At 49.5% G+C, this 27,106-nt stretch overlaps 1 protein-coding gene across 7 annotated transcripts in view; it reads left to right on the top strand.

Moving 5' to 3' along the window:
- The first annotated feature begins 203 nt into the window (after positions 1-203).
- Positions 204-27,106, top strand: part of LOC131814333 (mitochondrial amidoxime-reducing component 1) — a 57,307-nt gene continuing 30,404 nt past the window's right edge. The window contains exons 1-7 of one of the 7 annotated variants that reach the window (XM_059145100.1): positions 204-1,053; positions 4,779-4,952; positions 11,674-11,836; positions 12,830-12,970; positions 16,839-16,900; positions 17,001-17,072; positions 20,878-22,419. In XM_059145100.1, the coding sequence (XP_059001083.1) occupies positions 782-1,053; positions 4,779-4,952; positions 11,674-11,836; positions 12,830-12,970; positions 16,839-16,900; positions 17,001-17,072; positions 20,878-21,118 (1,125 nt within the window). In that variant the 5' untranslated portion in view covers positions 204-781 and the 3' untranslated portion in view covers positions 21,119-22,419. Of the gene's footprint in view, positions 1,054-1,723; positions 1,910-4,778; positions 4,953-11,673; positions 11,837-12,829; positions 12,971-16,838; positions 16,901-17,000; positions 17,073-20,877; positions 22,420-25,124; positions 25,735-27,106 lie in introns of those variants that run through there. The other 6 variants (XM_059145101.1, XM_059145107.1, XM_059145102.1 and 3 more) reach the window with 6 other exon arrangements.

Raw genomic sequence — 27,106 nt, forward strand, 5'->3', positions numbered from 1 at the left:
GCCGCTTTGGTGGACGGTCCCTTCAAAGCCCTGAAGAAGCCAAGGGACTTCGGGCCAGGACCCGCCTCCCAAACCCCGAGTGCGGGGAAGGCGGCCGGGCGCGCCCTGTGCCCCAGACCCAGCAGAGGGCGCTTTTCGCCGCTCAGTGCTGCTCCGACCCCCGAACCCCAGCAGCCGCTGGCTCCCCTCCAGGCTCGGTTCGCGGGCCCTGGGCGGCTGACTGCGTCCGTCCGCCCCGATTCCCACTCCCGCAAGCTCCCTGGTCCCGTGTGGCAGGCGGGAGGGCGGCGGAGGGCAGCGGGACGCTCCGTGCCGGCCGCGTCGTGCCCACCGGCGCCCCATTACCCGCACCGCAGGGACCTCGCGGCCGCCGGATTTCTGACTTAGAAATCACGCTTTGTCCCGCAAGTTTGGGATCTCGGACCACTTGAGGTTTTGTAAAACCGCGCCAACACGTAAAGAAAGTGTCGCTTGCAGCGATCGTGGGGGAGGGCCACGCGGGCCGCGGAAGGCGGAGGAGGCTGCGGGCCGAGCACCTGCCGAAGCGGAGCCACCACCTCCCACCGCCGGCGCCCCAGGGGCCACCCTCAGGCGAAGACCGCGGTACCCGGAGCGCCCGGAAGGGGTTCGGGAGCGGCCTGCCCTTTCGGCTCCGGGCCAAGGGCCGCGCCTCCCCCTCCCAGCCCCAGCGGCGGCCGCGCTCTGGCCGGGTGACCGCTGGGCGTCGGTGGCGGGCCCCGCCGCAGCTGCCGCCGCCGCCCGCGCTCCCGCCCGCTCGGCCATGGGCGCCGCCGGCTCGTCGGCTCTGGGCCGCCTCGGCCTCCCCGCGTCGTCCCGGCCCGCCTGGCTCGGGGCGGCCGCGCTGGGACTGGCCGCCGTGGCGCTGGGGACGGTCGCCTGGCGCCGCGCGCGCTGCAGGCGGCGCCAGCGGCTGCGGCAGGTGGGCACCGTGGCGCAGCTCTGGATCTACCCGGTCAAGTCGTGCAAGGGGGTGCCGGTGAGCGCGGCCGAGTGCACGGCCTTGGGGCTGCGCTGCGGCCACCTGCGGGACAGGTAAGGCTGGGCCGGGGCTGCGCGGGGTGGGCTCCCGCCGCGGGCGGGAGGGGGTGGTCTGCAGAGTCCGCCGGTAGGTCTGTCCTTCCCTTACAATGGGGCAAGGACAAAGAGAGCGAGGGGCACTACCTCCCGTCAGCGGACCCCGGGAGCCCGGGACCCTGGGCCTCTGTGTCCCGACCCAGTTCCCGGAGACAGCTGTCTCTCCGCCTCCCGCCTCCCGCCGGCGCTTTCCCTTCTGCGCTCCTGCCGGGGACTGGTTTTGGCGCCCCGGTGGCTGCGTGTGCAAGCGGACTTCAGCTCCGTCTAGCGGAGGCAACGAGCGTCCAGGGATTGGTCCCGCCACATTAGTTTTATTAGTTGTCTCTGGAGAACTTGGGGAGACTTGGGGCCGCGGAGCCCAGCCCTCCTGCAGCGCACCCAGGTGGGGGCGCATAGTCCTTAGGACAGCTGTTGCAGTTTAAGCTTCCGGCCGCTTTAGAAGTGCTGTTGCGCGGCCCTTTTCCCGAATTGTCGCAAGGCCTCCTGCAGGGATGAACAAACCGAGCTCCCGCGCCCCCGAGCCGAGGAACCAGGACTCTCTTTTCTCTTGAGTACGCGGGTGCTTTGTGAGGTCCTGTTAGTCAAACCCTGTGTGGGTGCTCACGATCTGCGTGAAGCCTCGGGGTGCAGGGAAGGCTGCAGAGGCCCCGAGCGAGCGGCTTGTTTCTCCTCTGGGTCGGGCGTCAGGCCAGCCCGGAGCCTGGATGTGAGGCTGCGCTTCAAGCGTCTGCAGGGAGCGCAGAGCCGAGCGCTGCTGTAGCCTTCCCGCCTTGCAGCCCCCGCGGACAGAGGCGACTCTCAGCATCAATGAAGGGTGAGCTATGCGTCTTTGCTACAGGAAGGAAGCCAAGAGTCCTAGATATTTCATGGTTTGTACGGAGCTCCCCAACTCTGCAAGATGGTCGACTCTATTGAATTCGTTTTGTAGGCCCCAGAGGCAAAGGGCATTATCACTTTACTGTATGGACTGGGAATAGTTACTGAGCTCATATATTAATAAGTAACAATCAGAGCCTGTATTGTGGCCGACCGTATTTTTGTCCACCCACTACCACCAAGTATGATCGGGAGACGTCAACAAAGGCTTACTGTACTCAGTGTGGCAAGTGCCAGGGAGCGCCAGAAACCGCCTGGGGTGGGCAGGCATGACTTCCTCACTTGAACTGAAAATTTACGAATTTTCAAATAATTATGAACTTTCCAGGCAAGTAAATTGGGAGAGGAACATTCTAGAGAGAGAGACACCGAGGAAGCTGGGTAAAGACCCGGATTTGGACGGAAAGTATGCTGGGGGAAAGATGAGTGAGTTCTTAGAGAATTACGGGAAGGAATTGAAACCGGGCAGATATGTCTACACCACCGTGGCCAAAAGGTGGAATCAACCCAAATACCCACCCGCAGATGAGTGGATAAACAACATCTCTGCACAATGGAATATTGTTCAGCCACAAAGGAATGGAGTTCTGATATACGCTACAACGTAGATAAACCTTTTTTATTTTTTTTAAAGATTTTATTTATTTATTTGACAGAGAGAGATCACAAGTAGGCAGAGAGGCAGGGAGAGAGAAAGGAGGAAGCAGGCTCCCTCCTGAGCAGAGAGCCCGATGTGGAGCTTGATCCCAAGACCCCGAGATCATGACCTGAGCAGAAGGCAGAGGCTTTAACTCACTGAGCCACCCAGGTGCCCCTCTTTTTTTTTTTTTTAAAGATTTTATTTACTTATTTGACAGAGAAATCACAAGTAGGCAGAGAAGCAGGCAGAGACGGGGAAGCAGGCTCCCCGCTGAGCAGAGAGCCAGCATCGGGGCTGGACCCTGCGATCATGACCTGAGCTGAAGGCAGAGGCTTAAGGCACTGAGTCACCCACGTGCCCCCAGCATAGATAAATCTTGAAAACATTATGCTAAGTGAAATAAACCAGACACAAAAGGACAGATATATGATCCTAATTATATGAAATCGCTGCAGTGGGCAAAATCTTAGAGACAGGAAGTGGATTGGAGTTTACTAGGGGCTCAGGGGGCGGGGGGAATGGGGAGTTATTGCTTCATGGGGTTAAAGTTTCTATTTGGGATGATGAAAAGTTTTTGAAATTGATGGTGATGGTTGCATAACATTGTGAAGGTGCTTAATGCCCTGGAATTGTGCACCTAAAATGGTTAAAAACACATTAAAAAAATACCCATTTTCTGTCTTGGGTTGTTTCCACGTTTCGGTGTTGTGGGTAAGGATCGGTGTGAGGCCCTGTTTTCAATCCTTTTGGACATACCCAAGAGCATGCCGGGCATTTTATGTTATATATACTTTACAATAAAAAAAAAATTAAAAAGGAAAAGGCTGGCCTGCGTGAGGGCACAGGGAGCTGTGAAGGCAGCTGGGGTATGCAGGGCCTTGCCTGCCTGGCCAAAGAGTTCGGGTTTTATCCTGAAAGCGGGAGCCATGAAGGGGTTTTTCAGGAGGGGGTGACACGATTAGATGGGTGGTTGGGAAAGATCAGACTGCAGGATGCCCGGCGGGCTCAGTGGGAGGAGCCTCAGGCCCTTGATCTTGGGGTCCTGAGTTCAGGCCCCCCGTTGGGCATAGAGATTACTTCAAAATATTAAAAAGAAAGGAAAGATCAGGCTGCCATCGTTACCTGGAAGAATTATGACCTGCAGGAGAATATTCATGTGCTGGTACGAAGGATTTGGAGCAGGCCAGAGCTCCGGCGGGGTCCAGGATGAGGACCAGTGAATGGGCGGTTCAGGGAGGGGCTCCCACTCACCTTGTTCTCTAGTGTAGCTGAAGGATCTCGACCATAATGACCCACTAAAGTGATGCAAGGAAGCTCTCTAACAACCTCCTCTATTTACCGGCAAGTTCTGTTTATGGATTCTGAAGGCACAAGCTGACTTTTCTAACTGTAATCGCTTGATCCAGCGTGAACTGAAATTACCAGCGTGTCCGTAGGTTTAGCTCCCATACGTGCAGCGGAGGAGTGACCTGTACAAAGGACTCCCCACCCCCCACCCCGGAACAGTTTCCGATCGCTCTTCTTTTATCTTTTTTCTGGCAGGTACTTCTAGATCAGGAGTTTTGTGCCAGAAAAAATTTTGTCCATGGTATCAATAAACCTGGGAGCAAACTGCAGAATTCACCTCCCTGAATACTGAAATTAATTTTTTTAAGAAAGTAGGGGTGGATTTGCCAAGGTATAAGTGGTGTCTTATACCCCACCCCCCCGGACTCCATGCTCTGAGGACAAGAGAGCAACCGTCTTGTTATGCGCTGCTGGAGCCTGGGGCCTAGTGTGTGCCAGGCAAGTACCTCCCGGTGCCGTTAGCCTCTCTCTGGGAAATAGTTTGTTGTCATCTCTTTGGGGCACGTTTAATGAAACGGGTCAGAATTTCTGGCCGTTGAAATGAAAATATGATAACATCTTTGATTTCTGTGCCATCCCGGAGTTCAGAATGTTCTGAAGATCTTAGAGATACCGGATGCTTGACCGGTTCCTAAACCCTTTGAAATTAACCGACAGACTGAGTGGTGCTGTGCTGCTGAGGTGATGTTTAGGATGGACACACAGACACACACACACACAGACACACAGACTCACACACCAGGCTGACAGGGAGGAAATCAAAGAGAACAGCGTATGCCTGAAGCTCCCACGTGCGGATCTTGTGTTTTGACCACGGCAGGTTTTGGCTGGTGATCAACGAGAAGGGGAACATGGTGACGGCCCGGCAGGAGCCTCGGCTGGTCCTGATTTCCCTGACTTGCGAGGGTGATGCCCTGACCCTCAGTGCAGCCTACACGCAGGACCTGCAGTTGCCTCTCAAGACCCCGGCCACGAATGCGGTGTACAAGTGCAGGTAAGGAAGGCGTGACAAAGTCTCGCCACCAGAGGATGGAGGACAGGGATGGGGTGGGGGTGACAGCAGACCATGTCCGGAAGAGGTGAGATGTGCCCTGCGTATTGCCGTCAGACTTGGCCTATTATGCCCCGGGGAGACTGGGAACCTTCCAAATCTGAGTGAGGAAGGGAGTGGCAAATGTTTTTGTGAACTGTGCTGTTTAGTACCGGTGAAAGAGAGTTCTAAGACAGAAAAGACAGCTGTAGCCAGGAGAGTGCTCCCACCTGCGTGTGCCCGGGGGTCTGTGTGTGCGACCGCGAGGGTGGGGGTTTCGGGCAGGAAGGGGCTCTGCACAGAGGCTTGCTCTTCCCCTGACATTAACGGGGCTGCAAGGAAACAGTCTAGGAAAACTAGCTTTGCTTCTGAGAATGCATGTCTCGAGGTGATTTTTTTTTTTATCCATAATGGGGAAAATAGAATTTGGTCTAATTGTACTCCTGTTATTGTTTTCTGCATTTTGAACTAAAATGCATTGTGAAAGGTTGGGGCGCCTGGATGGCTCAGTGGGTTAAAGCCTCTGCCTTCGGCTCAAGTCATGATCGCAGGGTCCTGGCATTGAGCCCCACATTGGACTCTCTCCTCAGCAGGGACCCTGCTTCCTCCTCTCTCTCTGCCTGCTTCTCTGCCTGCTTGTGATTTCTGTCTGTCAAATAAATAAAATCTTAAAAAATTGAAAAAATTAAAAAAAAATGCATGTGAACGCTTGATGGAGTCCATAGCCATAGTTATAAATATAAATAACATCACATCAAAAAATGTAGATCTGAATTAGTTGAAAAATATCTAAAGACTCCCAAAAGCTTCTAAGAGGCAATACCCATCTAATTTCTGTAATATTTCAGAGGTTCAGACATAATATATTCTTATTTTAATTTGATGTTTTTTAACTATATTCATTCATTTTAACTATATTCATAGTTGAAAAACTGGAAAATACTAAAAGGAGTAAACAAAAACCTGTGAGATACCTATAAGTAATACACTGATATTTTCTGTAAAAAAAAGACTCTGATAAAAATCAGAGTCTTGAATACGGCCATATACTTGATATGTTTAGTACTTTTTCATATTGCTAAAAATCTTCAAAGATAATAATTTTCACATTGGCCTAACATTTCATTCTGAGGGTGTGTCCTATAATGCATTTTAACATGTTCCCACAATTAAATATTTGGATTGTTTTCCATTTTTTCCAGGTGTGAAGAAGAATGTGGCAATTATCTCAGTGTAAATCTTTGTTCAAAAATGCTTATTATTTCCTTAAGGAGAAATTTTTAGTGGTGGTTTTGCTCGAAACAAGAAACTATAGACCTTTGATGTATGTTGCTAAATAGTTTTGCCAAATGGTTACGCTAACTGTATAGCAATCAATATTTTGTGGATATCTCTAATTGCATTCTGAGCACTATGTTCAAAAATATTTGGCCATTTCATAGGGAAAAAAAATCACAATTTCTTGTTGTTTTCATTTGCATTTAATTTTTATCTGAGGCAAACTTTTTATTTTTAATTTTTTTTTAAGTAGGCTCTGCACCTAGTGATGGGGCTTGAGCTCATGACCCCAAGATCAAAGAGTTGTATCCTCCATCACCTGAGCCAGCCAGGCGCCCTCGAGGCAAACTTTTTAATATGTCTCTTGTAATTTGTGTTATATATTTGCTCATGTCCTGGTTCCTGTTTGTTTGCCATGATTAGGTATCTACCCATATTTTCTTGTGGTTTTTTTTTTTTCCACTTCATTATTAATTCATTTGGAATTACGTGGAAACTTTTTTCATGGCCCCATACAGGCTCTTTGGTCCACACTCAAAGACTAAACAAGAGCATGTTTGGAAATTGCAAAATGAGAAGGTTTAGACATGTTAAAATAGTTCACAGACTCTTAGGGCGAGTATGTCAAGGACCTTGTCGACCTGGGTTTCCTTTGGCAGCCCAGGCCATTCTCTCATGGAGTTTTAACTTCAGCCCACAGTCTCCTAAAGATTTCTTTCTTTATTTTTTTAATAAGATTTTTAAATTTATTTATTTGATAGAGATCACAAGTAGGCAGAGAGTCAGGGAGAGAGAGAGAGGAGGAAACAAGCTCCCAGCTAAGCAGAGAACCTGATCTGGGGCTCAATCCCAGGACCCGGGGATCATGACCTGAGCCAAAGGCAGAGGCTTAACCTACTGAGCCACCTAGGGGCCCCATCTCCTAAAGATTTCTGATGAGTCTTAGGTCCCTGGGGTCACTTTCAAAAGGTCATGATCACAACCAATACACCTGTTTTTACTGTTGAAGTTCTTGCTTGATTTTCTTACAAGCCATGCCAGCCACTGATGGATACCGAGAATTAGGGCCACTCAGTGGATTATCCATTTGGATTTTTTTTTCTTTTTTTTTTTTTGCTTGGCTTTTTTGGGACAGAGTGTCAATGGAATGTTGGACCCAATGACACAGCCGAGGCTGCACAGAACACAGGAGAAATGTGGGAAGAGAAAGGAAGAAGGCAGAGAACAAATCGTGCTAATTTAAGGGCCTCATGTTGTGGGTATTTATGAATCTTCTCTAGCGAAGGCAGTTAGTAAAGGATGGAGGAGGTAACTCCTACTCAGATGTGAAGACAGCAACACAGAACCCTGAGCAACATGAGAAGTCAGTGGAATCTGACATCACCAGGAGAGCATAGGAACCTAGTCACGTATTTCAAAGACACGGAGGTGTGTGATTTACCCAACAAGACATGCAGATAGCTGTTTTAAGGAAACTCCTTGAGCTACAAGAAAACATGGAGAGACAATTCAGTGAAAACAGGAAAATAATAAATGGACAAAGTGAAAAGCTAAACAAAGAGATAGAAATGATTAAAAAAAAAAAAAAACAGAGAAATTCTGGAAGAATAAAATGAATGAAATAAAAAAATGCCTAGAATGTTATCAGCAGCAACATGGGTCAAGCAAAGGGAGGAGGAATCTGTGGGGTTGAACATCAGAACTTCGAAAATTATCCAGTCAGAGGAGAATAAATGAAAGAGAATGAGAAAGAGTGAAAAAAGCCAATGTGTTGTATTGATTACCATTAAAAAAACAATTGGTGAATTATTGGAGTTCCAGAAGAAGAAAAAAAGGGGAAGTGGCAGAAAACTTACTTAGAGAAGTAATGGCTGAAAACTTCCTTAATCTGGGGAGACCTTTGCATCTCCAAGTTTGTGAAGCTTATAGGTCACCAATAGACTTAAATAGAGCCTCTCCCAGACATTATAATAAATCAATCAAAAAGCAAAGAAAAAGAATCTTTTTTTTATTTTTTAAGATTTTATTTATTTATTTGACAGAGAGAGACACAGCGAGAGAGGGAACACAAGCAGGGGGAGTGGGAGAGGGAGAAGCAGGCTTCCCACCAAGCAGGGAACCTGATGTGGGCTCAATCCCAGGACGCTGGGATCATGACCTGAGCTGAAGGCAGACGCCCAACAACGGAGTCACCCAGACGCCCAAAAGAAAAAGAATCTTAAAAGCAGCAAGAGATAAGCAGCTCGTAACTTACAAGGGAACCCCCATAAGGCGATCAGCCGACTTCTCAGCAGAAACATTACAGGCTAGCAGAGAATGGGATGATCAAGAATGTTACCAGTCAAGAGTACCCTCTCTGGCAAAGTTAGCCTTTAGAAATGAAGGACAGATAAGGATTTTCCCAGATGAACACAAGCTGATGGAGTTCGTCTCCACCACATCTGTCTCACAGGAGATGCTAAAAGAAGTTCTTCAAGCTGGAAGGAAAAATGCTAATTAGTAAGAGGAGAGCATATGAAAATATACAACACACTGATAAAAGTAAGCACAGGAGTGGGGCACCTGCTGGCTCAGTTGGTAGAATATGTAACTCTTGATCTTGGGGTCATGAGGTTGAGCCCCAGGTTGGGTGTAGAGATAACTAAAATAAATAAATAAATAAATAAATAATAAAGAATCAAATTGAGAATATTCTAATACTGTAATATGTGGTACGATAATCACTTAACTCTAGCATAATGGTTAAAGGGCCAGAATCATAGAACTATAGCTACAATAATTTTTCAATAAATATGCAGTATAAAACCAGTAAATTGTGACATTAGAAACATAAAAGGGAGTGGGAAGTTAAAGGATAGAGCTTTGTAGGAGATCTAAGTTGTCAGCATAAATTAGACTGCTCTATCTGTAAGAGGTTTTAACTAAATCTTATGGGTAACCACAAAGCAAAAACCCTTCAGTGGAATCATAAAAGATAAAGGGAAGGAAATCAAAGCATCCCACTATGGAAAGTCATCAATTTACAAAGGAAGATAGAAAAAGAGGAAGAAAGGAACAAGGAAATTACAAAACAGCTAGAAAATCACAAGATGACATTATCTTCGTTATCAATAATAGTAATCAATAATACAACAGCTGGGGGGAGGGGCAGAGGGAGAGGGCAAGAGAGAATCTCCCAGTGTGGAGCCCGATGTGGGGTTCAGTCTCACGACCCTGAGATCACGATCTGAGCGGAAATCAAGAGTTGGATGCTCAACTGACTGTGCCCCCCAGGCGCCTCTAGGTATTAATAATTAATGGAAATGGATTAAATTCTCCAAAGGCACATGTATATGCTGCCTCTTAGAGACTCACTTCAACTTTAGGGACACACCCAGACTCTGGGTGAAGGGTTGAGAAAAGATAATTCAACACACCTGGAAACCAAAAACCGAAAGAGAGCAAGGGTTGCTGTATTTAGTCAAACAAAACAGACTTTCAGCCAAAGATAGTAATAAGAGACAAAGAAGGTCATTATATAATGAAAAGGAATACTTTTTTTTTTTTTTGAGATTTTATCTATGAGAGAGAGAGAGAGATCGCACAAGCCAGGGATGGGTGGGGAAGGCGGGGGAGGGATAAGCAGACTCCCCGCTGAGCAGAGAGCCTGATGTGGGGCTCGATCCCCGGACCCTGAGATCATGACCTGAGCTGAAGGCAGACACTCAGCCGACTGAGCCACCCAGGCACTCTGAAAAGGATAAATTCATCAAGAATATGTACCAATCATAAATATATATGCCCCCCCCCCCGCTTTGGAGTTCCTAAATATTAATATATTTCTTGTATATATTAATATAGTATATGTAATATATTAATATATTTACTAATTTACTAATACTAACAGAATGGACAAGACAGCAATAGTCTGGCCTTAGGTATCCCACTTTCAATGATGGATAGATCATGTGGAGAGAAAAATCAATGGTGAAATATTGGCCTTGAACCATACTTCACACCAGGTGGACCTAACCGACATTCACAGAACATTCTCTCCAACAGCAGCAGAATACACCAAGGACACGAGGGGCCTTCTCCAGTGGAGGTCCTGGGATAGGTCACAGAACAAGTCAGCAAACCAAAGAAGACTGAAATCATATCAAATACTTTTACAACCACAATGGTATGAGACCGGAAGCTAAAATAGGAGGAGAGCTGAAATGTTTACAAACACACAGAAATTGAACACTACACTCAGACGAACCAGTGAGTCAAAGAAGAAATTGAAAGGGAAGTTTAAGAAAACATCTTGAAACAAACGAAAATGGAAACAACTTACCCAAACCTGTGGGACGCAGCAAAAGCAGTTCTCAGGGAGAAGTCTGTAGTGATAAATGCTGACATTAAAAGAAAGAAAGATCTCAAATAAACAGCCTAATTTTATACCTCAAGGAGTTAGAAAAAAAAACACACTAAGCCAGAAGTTAACGTAAAGAAGGAAATAAAGATCAGAGCAGAAATAAATGAAACAGAGGCCAGAGCAATCATAGAAAAGATCAACAAAACCAAGAGCTGGTTTATTTATTTTTAATTTTTTAAAAAATTTGAGGATAGGGGTGTCTGGGTGGTTCAGTTGTTAAGCATCTGCCTTCGGCTCAGGTCATGACCCCGGGGTCCTGGGATTGAGTCCTGCATCAGGCTCTCTGCTCAGTGGGAAGCCTGCTTCTCCCTCTCCCACTCCCCCTACTTATGTTCCCTCTCTCGCTGTGTCTCTCTCTGTCAAATAAATAAATACAGTCTTAAAAAAACAACAACAACAAAAAACCCCCCCAGATGTGTTCATCACCTATTTATGTTATCTTTAAGGCTTCTGGTCAACATAGGCTATTAGTAGTTAAAATTTTGGGGAGTCAACATTTAGATGTGGATTTTCCACCGCATGGGGGGTTGATGTCCCCAACCCCCACAGGTTCAAGAGTCAACTGTTACTTCCTTAATGTTTTCCTTCAAATTGATTCAGCTTTTAAATAAGAACTTAAAGGCATTTATTTATTTATTTTTCTTATTCTCGGTATTTCTTTACAGGATATGTAGTGAGTTCATTTACATACATCTTCAGTAGTGAACTATCAAAGGCTTTTAATTCTATAAGAAACGTGTATCTTGGGGCGCCTGGGGATCAGTGCATGCCTTACAAATAGGGAGGCACAGGTATGCATCACTCTATTATGAAACTGGGGAAAGCAAGGCTTGAAACAGACTTCACTGAGCCTTGGACAGGGGTTTGGAGGCAGGGCCAGGCTAAAATCATGTTTCCTGGTAAGTAAGGAGTCACAGTGACATCCCGGCTTTTCGGATGTGTGCTGGACACGCTAGGTATCCAGATTTTCAAAGCCATGGCCGTTCTCTACTCCTGTCCCCGCTGCAGAGTGCACGGCCTGGAGATCGAGGGCAGGGACTGTGGGGAGGCTGCGGCCCAGTGGGTTACGGGCTTCTTGAAGACGCAGCCCTACCGCCTGGTGCACTTCGAGCCTCACCTGCGACCGAGAAATTCTCACCAAATATTGGACGCGTTCCGGCCCACCGACCAGGTCAGAGGAGCATCCTTTGGCTTTGGCCCTTGGTGTGTTCTGTGGAAGGCAGCTTCCTCGGCGGTGCTGAGCCCATCAGGAGGGGCAGCCTGTCTGCTGAGCTCCGCTCTGTTGGTTTGCCAGGCAGCGCCCCCCCACCCCCCACCGCCAAGCTTGGCCCTAGCTGTGCCTGGAGATTATAAACAACAGGCAAAACAAAGCCCTTCCTATGGAAGCTTCGTCTGTGTTTCTTGATTGGGGGGACTCTTGCATTTTTCCCATGGCCATCTCCCTTCCTATCTATGGAGGCGTTCCAGTGCCAGCAGGGGTTCAAAACTGTTCTATATCTGGATCTTTCCCACTCTGTTCTGTAGTTGTCTATGGAGTCCAGCCTTTTTACCATGTGATTGCAACGGTCCGATCACAGTTGGGCAAATGCGTGTGAGGGTGTGGAGATCCACAGGCTTAAAGTGACCAGGCTGGCCCTTTCAGGAATAAGGCTGTGAGGATTCATCAAAAGGAGGGTTGGTAACCCGATGATGCTACGGTAGCACCATTATTATGGCTGTTAAAAAAATGATATAAATAGGAAACGGACTTGATGTTGATTTGCAGGTTGCATATAAAATAGGTATCCAGGGAATGAATTAATTTTTTTTTCAACCGTGTCGAGGTCATCAGACTTATCAACATTGGGGCAGTTGAGGCTTGGAAAGGTGGAGTGACTTCCTTAAAGGCACTTGGCGGGTGGCAGCTCTTGATCCCAAGGCCACTTTCTTCATTCCATCATGTAATTCCTGTTATCTGTAAGGCTGCTTAAGAGTTCTGAACTGCTGTGACTTTTCTACGGAAAGAACTAAAGAAATACGTGGAGATATTGTGTGTGTGCACGCGTGGATGTGCGTGTGCACCCGGAGTGGGGGAGCTGGGGAGGAGAGGGTTCCAGGAACTAGGCACATGGGACACAGGTGACCTCTGTGTGCCACATTCTGACCCTTTCTATTTCCTTACCAGATTGCGTACTCCGATGCCAGCCCCTTCTTGATCCTGTCTGAGGCATCGTTGGCAGATCTCAACTCCAGGCTGGAGAAGAAAGTTAAAGTGACTAACTTCAGGCCCAATATCGTAATATCAGGATGTGGTGTCCATGCCGAGGTAACAGGATACCTTCCTTGTCTCTTTCCTTGGATTTAACTTTTTTTTTTTTTTTTTTTTTTAAGGGTATAGGAGTCTCTGATGTTGCATTAGTTTATTGAAGAATTCATTAATTGTTGGTTGTAGGCTAGACAGTTCAGAGTTTTGATTTCTGGAGCATCTGATCACGACAGACTTCTGCAGGTACAAATGTACAAAGGACATGCCGGTGTCAGGGGGCGGTTCTGTGTCTGTGACTTCTAACGACAGTTCCCAGCCAGCTTTATGTGGCGTAAAATACATGACGTGTGTGGTCCATGGATCAGAGGCAGGTGTGCTCATGTCTTGTCGAAGCTGGCTTTCCTGTTCAGTCGATGGCCCCAGGAGAAGACAGGCATGTATTACAGTATGGCTGCTGCGGGATTCGGGGGTGGGGGGTTGGGAGCAGAGTCCCCAGGCTGGATGGCGCTGCCCTAAAATTCTTCCAGTGCCACCTTTGACCAGCGCTCAGATGTCTACGCTGTGGCTTAGCGTGGAGGGTTCCCACCACGTGACATGGTTCTGGTGGCAGACTTACCTTTGTTGTTGTCTTTGGACATTTCGTTGGGTTCTCTCCTTCGTCAGCCAGGAAGGTAGAGGTTGGTGGTCTGGGGGATTGGGGACCAAGCACAGTACCAAGTACCCATCTGTGGGTACTCGACAGGCACTAGCTCTCAGATGGGAATTCTAGAGTTCAGAAGGTGCATGTTTCTAGATGGAAAGCGGAGGGGACAGGCAGGGGCAGAACCGAATCCACGTGACTGAGTTCTAATCCCTTCTCCTCAAGGGAATGGATTCTGGCTTTCTGTCATGCTGTGAGGAGGCAGCCACATGTGCTCAAAGAAGCAGTCTAGGAATTTGAGGCTCACATGCAAACCCGAGGCTTTGAGGTGGGCCATCAGCTTCCTCGCTGTCTTCTATAGGACCCTGTGCGCTCCCTCTAAGGCTCCTTTAACCTGCATGGAGAATGAGGTGATCCTTTCTGCCCAGGATTACCTTGCAGGCTTATTAAAGGACCAATTTGGGGGGCCTGGCTGGCTCAATGATGCCTTCAGCTCACATCATGATCTCAGGGTCCTGGGATCGAGCCCCGCATTGGGCTCTCTGCTCAGTGGGGAGCCTGCTTCCTCCTCTCTCTGTCTGCTTCTTTGCCTACTTGTGATCTTTCTCTCTCTGTCAAATAAATAAATAAAACCTTAAAAAAAAAAAAGGACCAATTTGGCTAGGGTAACTTATGAAAAGTATAAATGCTGTGTCAGGCAGTGGAGGGCAACAGAGGGGCCCCCAGACCCCATCCTTATGTAAAGTGCTCTGAGCACATCAAGTCTTCCAAAGATGGCAGGTCAGCTCCTAGTGTGAGGCCGGACACGCACTGTCTCCCTGGGAGCCGGGACTGAGTTGTCTCTCCGTGGTCCGCTGTGACAAGGGAGCTGGTCGGCCCTCGCTCACGTCCGGCAGTTCAGCCGGACTCAGGCAAGAGGGAAAAATCAGCGTGGGCTGCCTTTGACCATCTCACTGATCCTCATCTCGCCCCAGCTGTGGCCAGTAAAGCAGTTTCTCTGGAGGGTTTTCCTTCTCGGGCAAGAGAAAGGAGCGGGGAGGGTTTCCATTTCATGCTCACACTGTGCTTTGCAGCCCTGGGAGGTGAAGTCATCATTCCCGTTTTATTAGGGGGAGAGGGGCGGAGAGGCCTGGGTAGGTGAGCCGGCTCACCCCGGGGCTACCCCATGGCAAGAAGTGGAGGAGCTGGGTCTTGAACCCAGACTATATCAGGGGCCAAAGGAACTCTGAGCATTGCAGGGGTGTGCATGAGGTTGGGGCACCAGATGTGAATCCACCTGCTTCACTAAGTGGCGGTGTGACCCTGGACAGGTCCTTGTACCCCTGAGGCCTCTGCTTCCTGCACACGTTAAATGCTGATGATTTCAGCTGGCCCGTCCCCTGAGGGCAGCTGTCAGAATCAAGGTCCGTAATCTTCGGAAAAGCTCGTAGGCACAGAGAGTGTCCCAGAGGGGTGGGGGAGGGTTTCTGTCCAACATTCAGAGCGAAGGGGCCTGGCTCAGGCATTCCCCCAGCTATGACCGACTTAAGCTTCTTTTTCCCTGCGATCCCTGAGCCCTGGGTCTTGTTGATGATGTTTCCTACCCCAGAGTTCCGAGATGGTCAGTTGTTGATGAATCTGAGTGCAGAGGAGATGGCCCAGAGTAGGGCTTCTGGTTTGGATTCGTTTGACCTGAATCTTGTTCTGGAAGCCTTCATTTCCTTCCAACTCTGAGTGCTCCCTCACTGGGAACATTTCGCACTTTAAGTCAGATGTTGACATGACACTGGCTGAGCTCATTGTGTCCCAGCGTGTCCGTCATCACGCTGTGAGCTGGCGCCCCCGTGTCCGGCGCGCTGTGTATAGACATGTGGAAAAACAGGGTTGAAGAAACACGCTCCTTCTTCCAAGGAGATCACAGTCCCAGGTGAACAGATTGTGCGCAGGCCAGGAGGACGGTGAGTGCAGGATCGTAGGTGACCCTGGGGTATGACTGACCCACACTGGATGGGAGATGCTGGCCCCCAACGGTCTGCTCAGGCTCCAAGCGAGGCTCAGGCCTTAGACCCATTTACATCTCTGGCTTTCCTTATGGTGGACTTTTTTTTTTTTTTTTTAACCTTATTTATCTGTGACTCAGCCCTCAGCCATTTCTGGTGTACCTGAGAGGGGCTCTGGAAATACTTCTTTGATGGATAATAAATGAACCCACATTTCTCTTTTTGGATCTTTTATGTTTTTTAATGACCACAGTGCCCCCTGGTGGACAGACACACACAGAACAGGCTGGGGTTGCTCCAGTTCTGGTGCAGTTTTTTTGGACCCTTGGGACACCAACAGTTCAAAGCCCCGCTTTATGATTAAAAACTGTAATACATAGGGGGCGCCTGGGTGGCTCAGTGGGTTAAAGCCTCTGCCTTTGGGTTGGGTCATGATCCCGGGGTCCTGGGATCAAGCCCTGCGTCGGGCTCTCTCCTTGGGCAGGAGGCCTGCTGCTTCTGCCTCTCTCTCTGCCTGCCTCTCTGCCTACTGTGATCTCTGTGAAATAAATAAATAAAATCTAAAAAAAAAACAAAACAAAAACCTTTAATACATAATAGCAAGAATGAGACACACTCTTAGAGTTAAAATTCTGAGTCTGCAAGTCTCTTTCTGGCTTGTGACCAACAAAGGCCTGGGGAGGTTGGTTTTAATTTAAGAATTTTTGTCTCAGGCAGCCGGCGACTCTCTGCCAGGGTAAGAAGTTCAGGGCTATGATCAGATATCCTTTGTCTCCTCAGTGTCTTCCTTCGAATCATTCCCTGAGTCTCCTGACCTGTCTTTTGTGCCTTCTAAAGTCTCTGTTCTGGAAGGTTCTATTCAAATCCTATCTTTTCCATAAAACCTCTGCCAGGGGAGATGCAAGGTAAACCTACCAGTGCCCTCAGGGTCTAAATCCCCAGATGAGGAGGACAAGAACAGGTTAGGGCGATCCCCCTCCAAGCCCTTTCTCTCTGTCTCCCGTGCCCTCTGGGGGCCCCAAGCCTTCCATTCCCACCTCCTCAAGCCCAGTGGCAACTGTCAGGGGTGGGGGACTTTCCACCACAGTGTGACCAGTGGGAGCGGAGAGAGCCTTTCACATCAGGAAGATGAACAGACATGTCACAGGCGGAGAGGGGACAGGAGGGTGTGTGGCTTCTCAGGGCTGACGTAAACGTCTGCCATCTTGGGCGTACGTGACTCCATTGGGCGGCATGTCACGTGAAGTCCTTACATGGTCAGGGCGAGGTCTCAGAAGGGCTCAGAGGAATTTTGTGCTTTGTCCCCTAGGATTCGTGGGATGAGCTGCTTATTGGTGACGTGATAATGAAAAGAATAATGGCTTGTTCCAGGTAAAGCTCCTCCAGCCCTGGCCAGGAGAGGGAGGGGCCGGCCAAGGCTAGTCCTCTCTGCCCCTTGTATGATGTTGTGTGTGTGTGTGTGTGGTTCCAGGTGCATTTTAACGACGGTGGACCCGGACACCGGCGTCATGAGCAGGAAGGAGCCGCTGGAGACCCTGAAGAGGTAGGACTAGGCAGCATGATCTCTCTAGAAGCTGTGAAAATAGCACCAACAGTCTTCAAGCTGAAGGGGGTCCTAGTGACTGGGTAACTTGGGCAGGATTCCGGGGGGCCGTGGTTCTACAGGGCCTGCTGGCACAGATCGTTTGATTTCTCATCTGGAGTTCATGATTGAAGCCAACCCATTAAGAAATGTGTTGTTGAGGTATTTTGGCAAATTATATTATGAAGTGAGTATTAGATGATACTAAAAGCCTGTTAGGTGTGATAATGGCATTGTGATGGAAGAATTAACCCCATATATTTTGGGGAGGGGTGTTGAAATAAGTAGGGAAGTGTCTGGGGTGTGCTTATATTATTCTAACAACAACAACAAACAAAGGTCATGTGGAAAAATATGCCAAATCTTGATTAATAGAATCTGGGGGATAATTACAGGGGGATTAATTAAGTGCAGCATTTCTACTTTTATGTTTACTCTAAAATACTCATAATAAAAAATAAAAGAAATTTTAAGTGAAAGGTACAATTACAGAGAACAAGTGTAGACTGCATAGAAAGATAGTTAAAGTAATGTGGATTTTCATTTTATTTTATTTATTTATTTTTTAAAGGATTTTATTTATTTATTTGTCAGAGAGAAAGGAGAGGGCACAGGCAGGCAGAGTGGCAGGCAGAGGCAGAGCGAGAAGCAGGCTCCCTGCCGAGCAAGGACTCGATCCCAGGACCCTGGGATCATGACCTGAGCCGAAGGCAGCTGCTTAACTGACCGAGCCTCCCAGGCATCCCAGTAACATGGATTCTTAAAAGCTGATTACAAAATAGCATGTATAGTATTTTTTTAATTTGATTTTGCTTTTTAGTTTTTTTTTTTTTTTAATTAAAGTTTTATTTATTTATTTGAGAGAGAGCGAGCAGAGGACAGGGCAGAAGGAGAGGGAGAGAGAATCTCAAGCAGGCTCCACGCCTAGCACGGGGCCGGACTTTGATCTCTATCCCGTGACCCTGAGATCATGACCTGAGCCTAAACCAACAGTCAGATGCTCAACTGACTGAGCCCCCAGGCGCCCCCTGATTTTATTTTTTAAAATATACAAATGCACACGAGTGATAAAGGTCTGAAAGTTTATAAACCAAAATGTTAATGGAGATGCTCTTGTGGTAATGGAATTAGGGGCAAATCTGTATATTCTTATATGTAATCTTTAGACTTTCTGCAATCAGCTGTGTTACTTTTGCTAAAAGGGCAGTTCAGGACCTGAGCGCTGCCGTGGTGGTATCTGCCCACTGTGGGGCTGGACGGGGGCTGTCGGGTCTCCTCTCTGCAGCTCCCGAGCAGCCCTGACTTGTGTCCCCGGAAGCTCGAAGAGAGGGGGAGGGGAAGGCATGGAGTGCAGCGGCGGCTGCTTCAGGCAAAGCCCTGGAAGACTTGGGCAGGAACGCAGTTGGTGCCATCTGGCTCCAAAACCGTCGTGGGAGAGCACAGTGAGGGGGTCTGTGTGACCAGACTCACTGCCCTGGAATGGGAGTCCTGCCGCCTGCCCCCCGCCCCAGCGCTCCCCCCCACGCCCCCCATCCTCTCTCACAAACCTCGCAGCCTTCTTTGGCCCAACCATTTAGTTTCCTTTGATCAACACCAATCTTTTTCTGCCAGTCTTGCTGTTCCAGAAGCTACCCTCTGGCCATTCCTGGGCCGGCTGAAGCCCTGGGGTAGATGGCTGTTGTCCCAGCCAGCAAATACCCCCAGGCATGAGGCTCTGGGCCTGCCCCCAGAAGCCAGCACCCATAGTCTGGGAAGACGGTGTCCTTCATGAGGGCCAGGCCACAAGGCAGAGAAGCTGGTCGGGAGTAAAGTCAGACAAGCTGGGTGGAGGGGGCTTAAGGAGAGGCATTCTTTTTTTATTTTTTAAAAGATTTTATTTATTTATTTGACAGAGATCACAAGTAGGCAGAGAGGCAGGCAGAGAGAGAGAGAGAGAGAGGGAAGCAGGCTTCCTGCGGAGCAGGGAGCCCGATGCGGGCTCGATCCCAGGACCCTGAGATCATGACCCGAGCCGAAGGCAGCAGCCCAAACCACTGAGCCACCCAGGCACCCCAAGGAGAGGCATTCTTGAACTGAAAAGCAAATGGCTGCTTTCCACTTGGGTCCCCACCACTCAGCATGGATTTGCCAGAACATTCCAAGAGACGGTGCAGACCAGCCTAAGGCAAATCTCATCATTTTCAGGGGTGCCGTGTATTTCTCAATCCTCAAAACAATGTGAATTCACTTTCTTGTTTTCACTTAATTTTATTACTTCATATTAAGAACTTATTAGGACAAAACATTTCAGTTTTGTACATTTCACTCCATGAACATCTCCCCCATCAAAAAAAAAGTATGGAAAATTTTACCTCTAGGGGGATGATGTACCAGCTGAACTGTTTAGAGATGAAGTCCACGGATGTCCGTGAGTTATTTGGAAATGCCAAAAAATTATAATGCATTGATGGATGGATACTAATGTGATCAAGGAAGTGTTGTAAAGTGTTATGGGTAGTGGGGTGCGTGGGTGGCTCAGTCAGTTAAGCCACTGCCTTCAGCTCAGACCATGTTCCCAGGGTGCTGCGACTGAGCCCCACATCAGGCTCCTGGCTCAGCAGGAAGCCTACTTCTCCCCCTGCTTGTGCTTGTTCTCTCTCTGAAATAAATAAATAAATAAATAAATAGTCTTTTATAAAAAAGTATCATGGGTAGAGTCCAGGGGGTTGGTAAATGGGTGTTCGCTGTAAAATTCTTCTAACTTGTTCTGGGAATCGTAACACTCCTATGCGTGTTGGAACATTAGTAAGGGGAGCAGGGTTTTGAGAAGCGGCGAGGACAGACCAGCTCTTCCTCAAACGCTCACACTCACCGTCGGAACAAAGCAGAATGTGGTCTTCTTACCTCCTTCCTACCTCCTGGTGCCACAGAGGAGCTGCTGGGAGAAGGGCAGGTCGGGGGGGAGCCCCGTCCTGCGAGTCAGGAACCCCATCCTGGGAGTCAGGAGCCCCATCCTGGGAGTCAGGAGCCCCGTCCTGGGAGTCAGGAACCCCGTCCTGGGAGTCAGGATCCCCATCCTGGGAGTCAGGAGCCCCGTCCTGGGAGTCAGGAGCCCCGTCCTGGGAGTTAGGAACCCCGTCCTGGGAGTCAGGAACCCTGTGTTCACCAGCCGCTCCCCCTCTCGCAGGCCAGGGGGTTCTTCCCTCCGACATAAGCTGGGTAGGACAGATCTGGACGATTCTGTGTGCAAACCTGCTGAGTGATTTTGGGAACTGACCCGTCTCTCCCCACAACATGTGACTCGGTTACCCTGGACTTAGTGTCTCCGCAGGAACCCGCCCTTGAAAGCACTCGGGTGTTCAGACCCATCCCCTGAGTCATTTGTGCTCGCGTCCATCGGGAAACTGTGTTTCTAGAACGAGGATCCTGGACCCAAACACAGAGCCAGGGCAAGTAGGTGGGGGTCACAGGAAGCCAGCACAGCCCCCCGATAACCCGCAGGCTTTCTGCCGTCCCGCAGTCACGCCCTACTGGCTCCTAATAGCCCAGCAGGAGAGAGGGCGGCCAGGCTAGGGGTCTCCTCCGATCTCTTATGGAGATAGAAATGGCCCTAGATGTAGTGATTTATGCTCTCCCCGGGACAGGTAGTCATAAATCCGGAAGAGAAAGGCTGGGTCTCGCGGCGTAAATCGTGGGAAGCGAAGCAAACAGCTGTGTGCAGAACCCCTCTCCTCTCTCAGGCGAGGGGCTCGGGGCCACACTGCTTTCCCTTTTCCTGTGTCCTCAGGTGCCCAGGGGCTGTGCTGCTTCGAGAAGGCAAGGGAGACCTCTGCCAGCCTTATCCACGGAAGCCTCTTGCTTGCAGGCAAAGCGCGGGGCGGCGGAGCAATGGGAGAAAAAGGAACACGTCTGCGACTGCTGAATGTCTGCAGGCGGGAGGCTCCGGGGAGTCTTTGTCTATAAGGTCCTTGCCGTGGGCAGCACCGGGGAGGCCTGCAGGCTCCTGGGAAAATAGGAAGATGGAGTGATTCTTTCTTTCCTTCCTTTCCCACTCCCTTCTTCCTGTCTTTCAAGATTTTGTTTATTTATTTTATTTTAGAGAGGGGGAGAGAGAGGGACAGGGAGAGAGAATCCCAAGCAGACCCCACTCTGAGTGCAGAGCCCGACACGGAACTCAATCCCATGAATGAGCCTGAGATCGTGACCTGAGCTGAAACCAAGAGTTGTACGCTCACCCGACCGAGCCACCCAGGTGCCCCCAGTCTTCTCCTTACTAAGGGAGAGTGATTTCCACACTGTTCTCTAGGGCTTAGAGTGGTGGGAGCCTGTCACTGCTGCTTCCCCAACTTCTGGCTCCTAATAGAAAGAGAAGAGCACGTTTGCTTTGTGGATGCAACATTTTCGTTGGACACATGAACACTTTGACATGAAGGACATTTGCCTCTTGTGTTAGGCTGTGTTGAGCTAAAGACTGAAAGCTGTAGGGGTACTTCTGGGGGAGGAGACAGACACCCCCAGCCCCGTGTGGCTCTGTCACCAGCTGCCTGGGTGACCTCAGCAAGCCACTTAGCTTCTCGATGCTTCAGTTTCCTTAATGGTAAACACTGGGCTAATAATACCTCTCCTGGCTGATCAGAATAAGTCAATAAATATGCTTTTTAAAAATAGGTGATAAAATATTGTATACAATGCCCATGTAGGCTCTGGTTGTTGATAATCTTGGTCTATGAACTTGATACCATCTGGGAGAGGGAGAAGCCAGAAGCAACTTCTCTCTGTTTTCTGAAATTACAGATCTGCTCAGCCTCTGAGGCTTCTCTCCCCTGAGCTGCCTTCACAGGACTGTTTCATTCTTTTTTTTTTTTTTTTTTTAAGATTTTATTTATTTATTTGACAGAGAGAGATCACAAGTAGGCAGAGAGGCAGGCAGAGAGAGAGAGAGAGAGGAGGAAACAGGCTCCCTGCTGAGCAGAGAGCCCGATGCGGGACTCGATCCCAGGACCCTGAGATCATGACCTGAGCCGAAGGCAGCGGCTTAACCCACTGAGCCACCCAGGCGCCCGGACTGTTTCATTCTTAACCTGGCCATCAGGTTAGTGGGTTTGTGAGGCCTCAGAAGTCGCCTGTGCCCCAAGGCAGGGACCCAGCGGTGACCAGAGAGAGACCCTGCTTGTCGTCATGGCCGAGGGCTTTGGCCAGTAACCGAGCAGACCAGGCAGAGTAAACGATGGGCAGGGCTATGCAGGTGGTGTTTCCGCTCCCACCGCACCCTTCCAGGCTGGAGACCCCTGTGTAAGTGCATTAAAGTGGCTGCATTTAGAGTAGTTGTATGTTTCCTATTCATTGAAAAGGAAAATGCATTAATAAAGTAGCTTTTAAATGAGTTCGTAGTTTATTAATTACCCTTGAACAAAATCCTAGATGATCCCGGGAAGATAGGGCTGTTTGCAGTCTGTCGAGCAGAGAGCTTGGTGTGCTCGGGCATTCGCAGAGCGCTCGCAGTACCCGCTTATGCCCACGAGGGGTCGCCGATGATCTCGTTAATGGGGGCTTCCGAGAGCCTGCAGGGGGGCGAGGGCTGGGGAGGCTTGTAGGGGAAGGCGGGCCTCGCAGACAGCTGACTCCTCGCAGCCACAGAGCTTCCCAAATTTCTCTTCCTAGGCTGCGAAATGGCCTGCCACTGGTGAACCAGGTGACCAAGTCTGCGGTCCTACAAACCAACTTGTTCGCCCCACTTTGTGCTGTTTAAGGGACTGGGCTGGAAGGGGCTGGGGGAGTCTCTGTGGGCGGTTGATGGGAACAGGCAGGTGGGACCCACCAGTGGCCTGCCCCTGTGTACAAGAACTAATAGTAGCCTGCTCGGTTCTTCTCTGGTCTGTGCGTGTCCCCAGGTAGTACGGAGATGGCCAGGGATCAGTCACATCCCTGATCAGAGTAAGGCATATAAATATGCCAGAAGCCGGCCACTGTGGGTGCAGTGGCCAGACCCCGCCTGACCGCTGGGATCTGTGCTCTGGGGCATGCTGGTTCCTCCTCTGAGACTCAGCTGTGAAATGGAGAGAAGTCACATTCTCACCTAGGCTTGTTTGTAAGGATTAGGAGATTGCTGTGTGAGTCCTTCAGAACTTTCAGGGCCCCCTCTGACCGCCCCCCCCCCCCCGATAATCGGAGTTGGGGAATCAGGCTACAGGACTCTGATCCTCTCTGACAGACACAGACCCTAAAATGTTGCTGGTGTTGTGTGTTGATGGGAGAGGCAGGTGAGGGAGGCACCTGGGCTCCCAGGGTCCAAGGTCATTGCAGGGACTTGACTGCTGAGCTTGGGGCAGTGGGCAGGGGGGAGCGGGGCGGGGGGAGTACTCAGGGTGAGGCAGGGCATCCTGGAGCAGCGGCTCCTGGCCCTCACCTATCCGCTCATTGCTCATTTGTTTGTTCAGCCGACCTTGTAGCAGAGGCCACAGTGGGCCAGGCTCTGTAGCAGGCTCAGGGAGGCCGCAGGAACTGGGGACCGGGACCCGGCAGGGCACCTGCATCCTGGTGAGGAGCCAAGGGTCCCAGAAGGAGCCTCTGGATTTGATCAGCTCCGGTTTCTGATGCAAAGAACAAAATAAGGACCGGGATGCCACACAAGCTTTCTTTTCTTTTCTTTCTTTTTCCTTTTAAAGCACTGTAGAATGAAATGAAGACTTTCTATAAAAGTGTTTGAAACAGGAAGACGATATAACGGTGGAGCTAGCTTTGTTGAGATACTGAAGGAAAACTTGCTCCTGGGTGGGGGGTTTGGTGGGGCGGGGGAGAAGGTCGCCATGTTGTTCCCACTCACTCTACCTGGGGCTGCTGGTGTTTTCTGCTGGGCAAAATGTTCGTGCTGGTTCTGCTAGAGGCTTTTAATCACTCACGCATTCATCCATCGACGAATGGTTGTGGGTCACTGGGGACGTGTGGGGCCTCGTGCTGCGTGTGAGCAGTGCCACAGAGTTCGTCACCGCTGCTGCTCTCCAGGGACCCTCTGTCTTGCAGATGGACAGACGTGTGCCCTGACTACAGGACAGGGCATGGGAGTGTCCCGGGGCTAGGCAGGGACACGCTGAGGATGGGAAAATTACTCCTGGCTGGGGGCTCCCGGGCTTCCTTTCTACCAAATGGGGCATTTGAGTTGGACTTGGAGGGCGAGGTAGAATTTTAACACATGGGGAAATGGAAGAGAGGCATCTCACGGGAGCCAGCTAAGTACAAAGCAAGATAAAAGGACTTTGAGGGATCCAGTGGAGAGTGACACAGGTGCAGGTAAGGGCCAGAGGGTGACAGGTTTGAAAAAGCTGCTGGGGCCAGGTCGCGAGCCTTGCATGCCCTGCTGAAGGACTGGAATGTTATTCTGCAGGCCCTGGGGAGCCATTGAAAGTGTCCGAGCTCGGGCATGATTAAGACCAGAGCAAAACTAAGAACATCATATAGTGCAGCACCAACAGTGAACTGGGAGCCGGGGAGCAGAGAATGAGGAGAAGAGGGTGGTTCAGAAGTTGTCACAGTGGTCCAAGCGTGCTGGAAGCAAGCTGGTGGCCGTGGATGAAACCGTGAGCAGATCCAGTGATGCAGGGCAGGATTTGGCAACTGTGGACAAGTGGTGGAGAGTGAGGGGGAGGGGGTACTGCAGGCTTCCGGGGCTCCAAGCCTAGGGCACTGATGGGGATGCTGGTCCTAGTGAGGAGGGATGTCTAGGAAGAAGAAAGGTGGGAACATGTGTCTAAACCTAAGTACCTTATTGCTTAATGCTGCAAATGGGAACATTCCATGGAGGAAAGATGTGGGCATCTGGCCATGGGGAGCTCTTCTGTAGTTTGTGCCCGCAGGCAGGCTGCTCCCGCACAACCCCAGGAGGTGCTCCTCTGTTAGACTTTGGTGGGAATGGTGCCCCCTGGTGGCCCTCTGGGGGGGTGGACATTTACCTTAGCCGGGAAGGAATCGTGGCTGTTTGAGCTCTTCCTCCTCCTGTCTGTTCGGCTGTGACTCACGGCGATCTTTCTCCTCCTGCAGCTATCGTCTGTGTGACCCTTCTGAGCAGAAGCTGTATGGAAAATCACCCCTCTTCGGGCAGTATTTTGTTCTGGAAAGCACAGGGACCATCAAAGTGGGAGACCCTGTGTACCTGTTGGGCTAGGAGTAGGAATCGTTGTTCTGGAATGTCAGATACCTTTGAAAAAATGTCCTCAAAAATTGCCAACACTGGAAGCGAAGTTCTGGAACTGATGCCTCAGCATTTTCTTGAGGTCTGTGACTTCCAAGCACTTTGTCTTTTGGACTTCCTGGTGCCTCAGTGCCCCCCCCCCCCACCGCCCCCAGTGCCTTTGTGTAAAGCAAAGAAACGTAGTCATGATAACTTAAGAGGACTTCAGTAAGTTGCTTAATGATGAGAAAATTCTGAAAACCCCTTCTGTAACGGTGACTGTGGGGTCTGTGCTCCTCCTTTTCCATTGACCTATTCAGAGGGCTAACCTCTGTCATCTCATTACCGCTCCGTAGGGAAAGAGAAGAGCAAGAGGAAGAGAGGGCAGGTGAGGGGAATGTACTGGAAAAATGCGATGGACACAGACTAGCTCCCCAGATAAGGCTGGAGGGTCACATCGCTTTTCTCCTCAAGCCCTAGGCTAGCTTTTTTTTTTTTTTTTAAAGATTTTATTTATTTATTTGACAGAGAGAAATCACAAGTAGATGGAGAGGCAGGCAGAGAGAGAGAGAGGGAAGCAGGCTCTCTGCTCAGCAGAGAGCCCGATGCGGGACTCGATCCCAGGACTCTGAGATCATGACCTGAGCTGAAGGCAGCAGCTTAACCCACTGAGCCACCCAGGCGCCCCCTAGGCTAGCTTTTGAGAAGGCAGAAAGAGCCTGACTTTTGGGAAACAATCGAGATGTTAATTTTCCAGGGGTCATCTTCAACCTTGCTCCTCAGACAGTGTCTGCGCAGGTTTGATGGATCCTTCGTAGCATGTGGTGTGTCTGGGCTGGAGAGCAACAGGCATGTCAGGGTAGGAAGTCAGCAGCAGCATTGCTGTCAGACTCTGATATGGAACATGTGAAAAGCAAGACAAAAACTTCCTCGCCTTGCAACAAAATATCAATACATCTCATTAGTAATCCCAAAGCTTTCCCAACATAGGAGAGTGGACAGTAGCACTAGAGGGGGAAAGACCCCTAGTTTGATGTTGTCTGAGAGGCTGTTTAATGTTGCCCAGGGAAATGTTGGGGTCCCTATTTGCAGAAGAGCCAAAAGAAGGGACCAGAAGAGGATGCCACCTAGTGGTGGTGAATGGTAGCTCAGCCCATGCTGTGGAAAACACTGAAAAAATACCCGTGGATGGGTTTTAATTTTCCATCTCTGAACTTTTTTTTTTTTTTTTTAAAGGAAGTGGGGGTACCCTCCAGGTGCTCTCTCCTTCTCAGCTGTAAATATTTAATTTCTTAAAAGCTCTCAGGAGGTTAACTGTGTTGTCACAAAGCCCTCCGGGATCCTTGCTTGTCCTATCAACTCATGACTGGCACGCCACCTTAGCTCATGACCAGCTATGCATCCTCAAATTCAAGGTGAGAACGTTCTGGAGGCCACGGATGAGAAGAAGTGTGATTTTGTGATTTGAAATAAACCACTGAGAACCTTTCAAAGGAGAAAAAGAAAGCATGTTCTAGTTCATTAAAAAACAACATCTAGGGGCACCTGGGTGGCTCAGTGGGTTAAGGCCTCTGCCTTTGGCTCAGGTCATGGTCTCAGGGTCCTGGGATCGAGCCCCGCATTGGGCTCTCCACTCAGCAGAGAGCCTGCTTCCTCCTCTCTCTCTGCCTGCCTCTCTGACTACGTGTGACCTCTCTCTATCTTTCTCTCTGTCAAATAAATAAAAAATATCTTTAAAAAAATTAAAAAACAAACAAACCAACATCTAGGGCGTCTGGGTGGCTCAGTGGGTTAAGCCTCTGTCTTTGGCTTAGGTTATGGTCTCAGGGTCTTGGGATGGAGTCCTGTATCG

This window comes from Mustela lutreola, chromosome 14 (genome assembly GCF_030435805.1).
Source record: "Mustela lutreola isolate mMusLut2 chromosome 14, mMusLut2.pri, whole genome shotgun sequence".
In the NCBI taxonomy this organism is placed as follows: Eukaryota; Metazoa; Chordata; class Mammalia; order Carnivora; family Mustelidae; genus Mustela; species Mustela lutreola.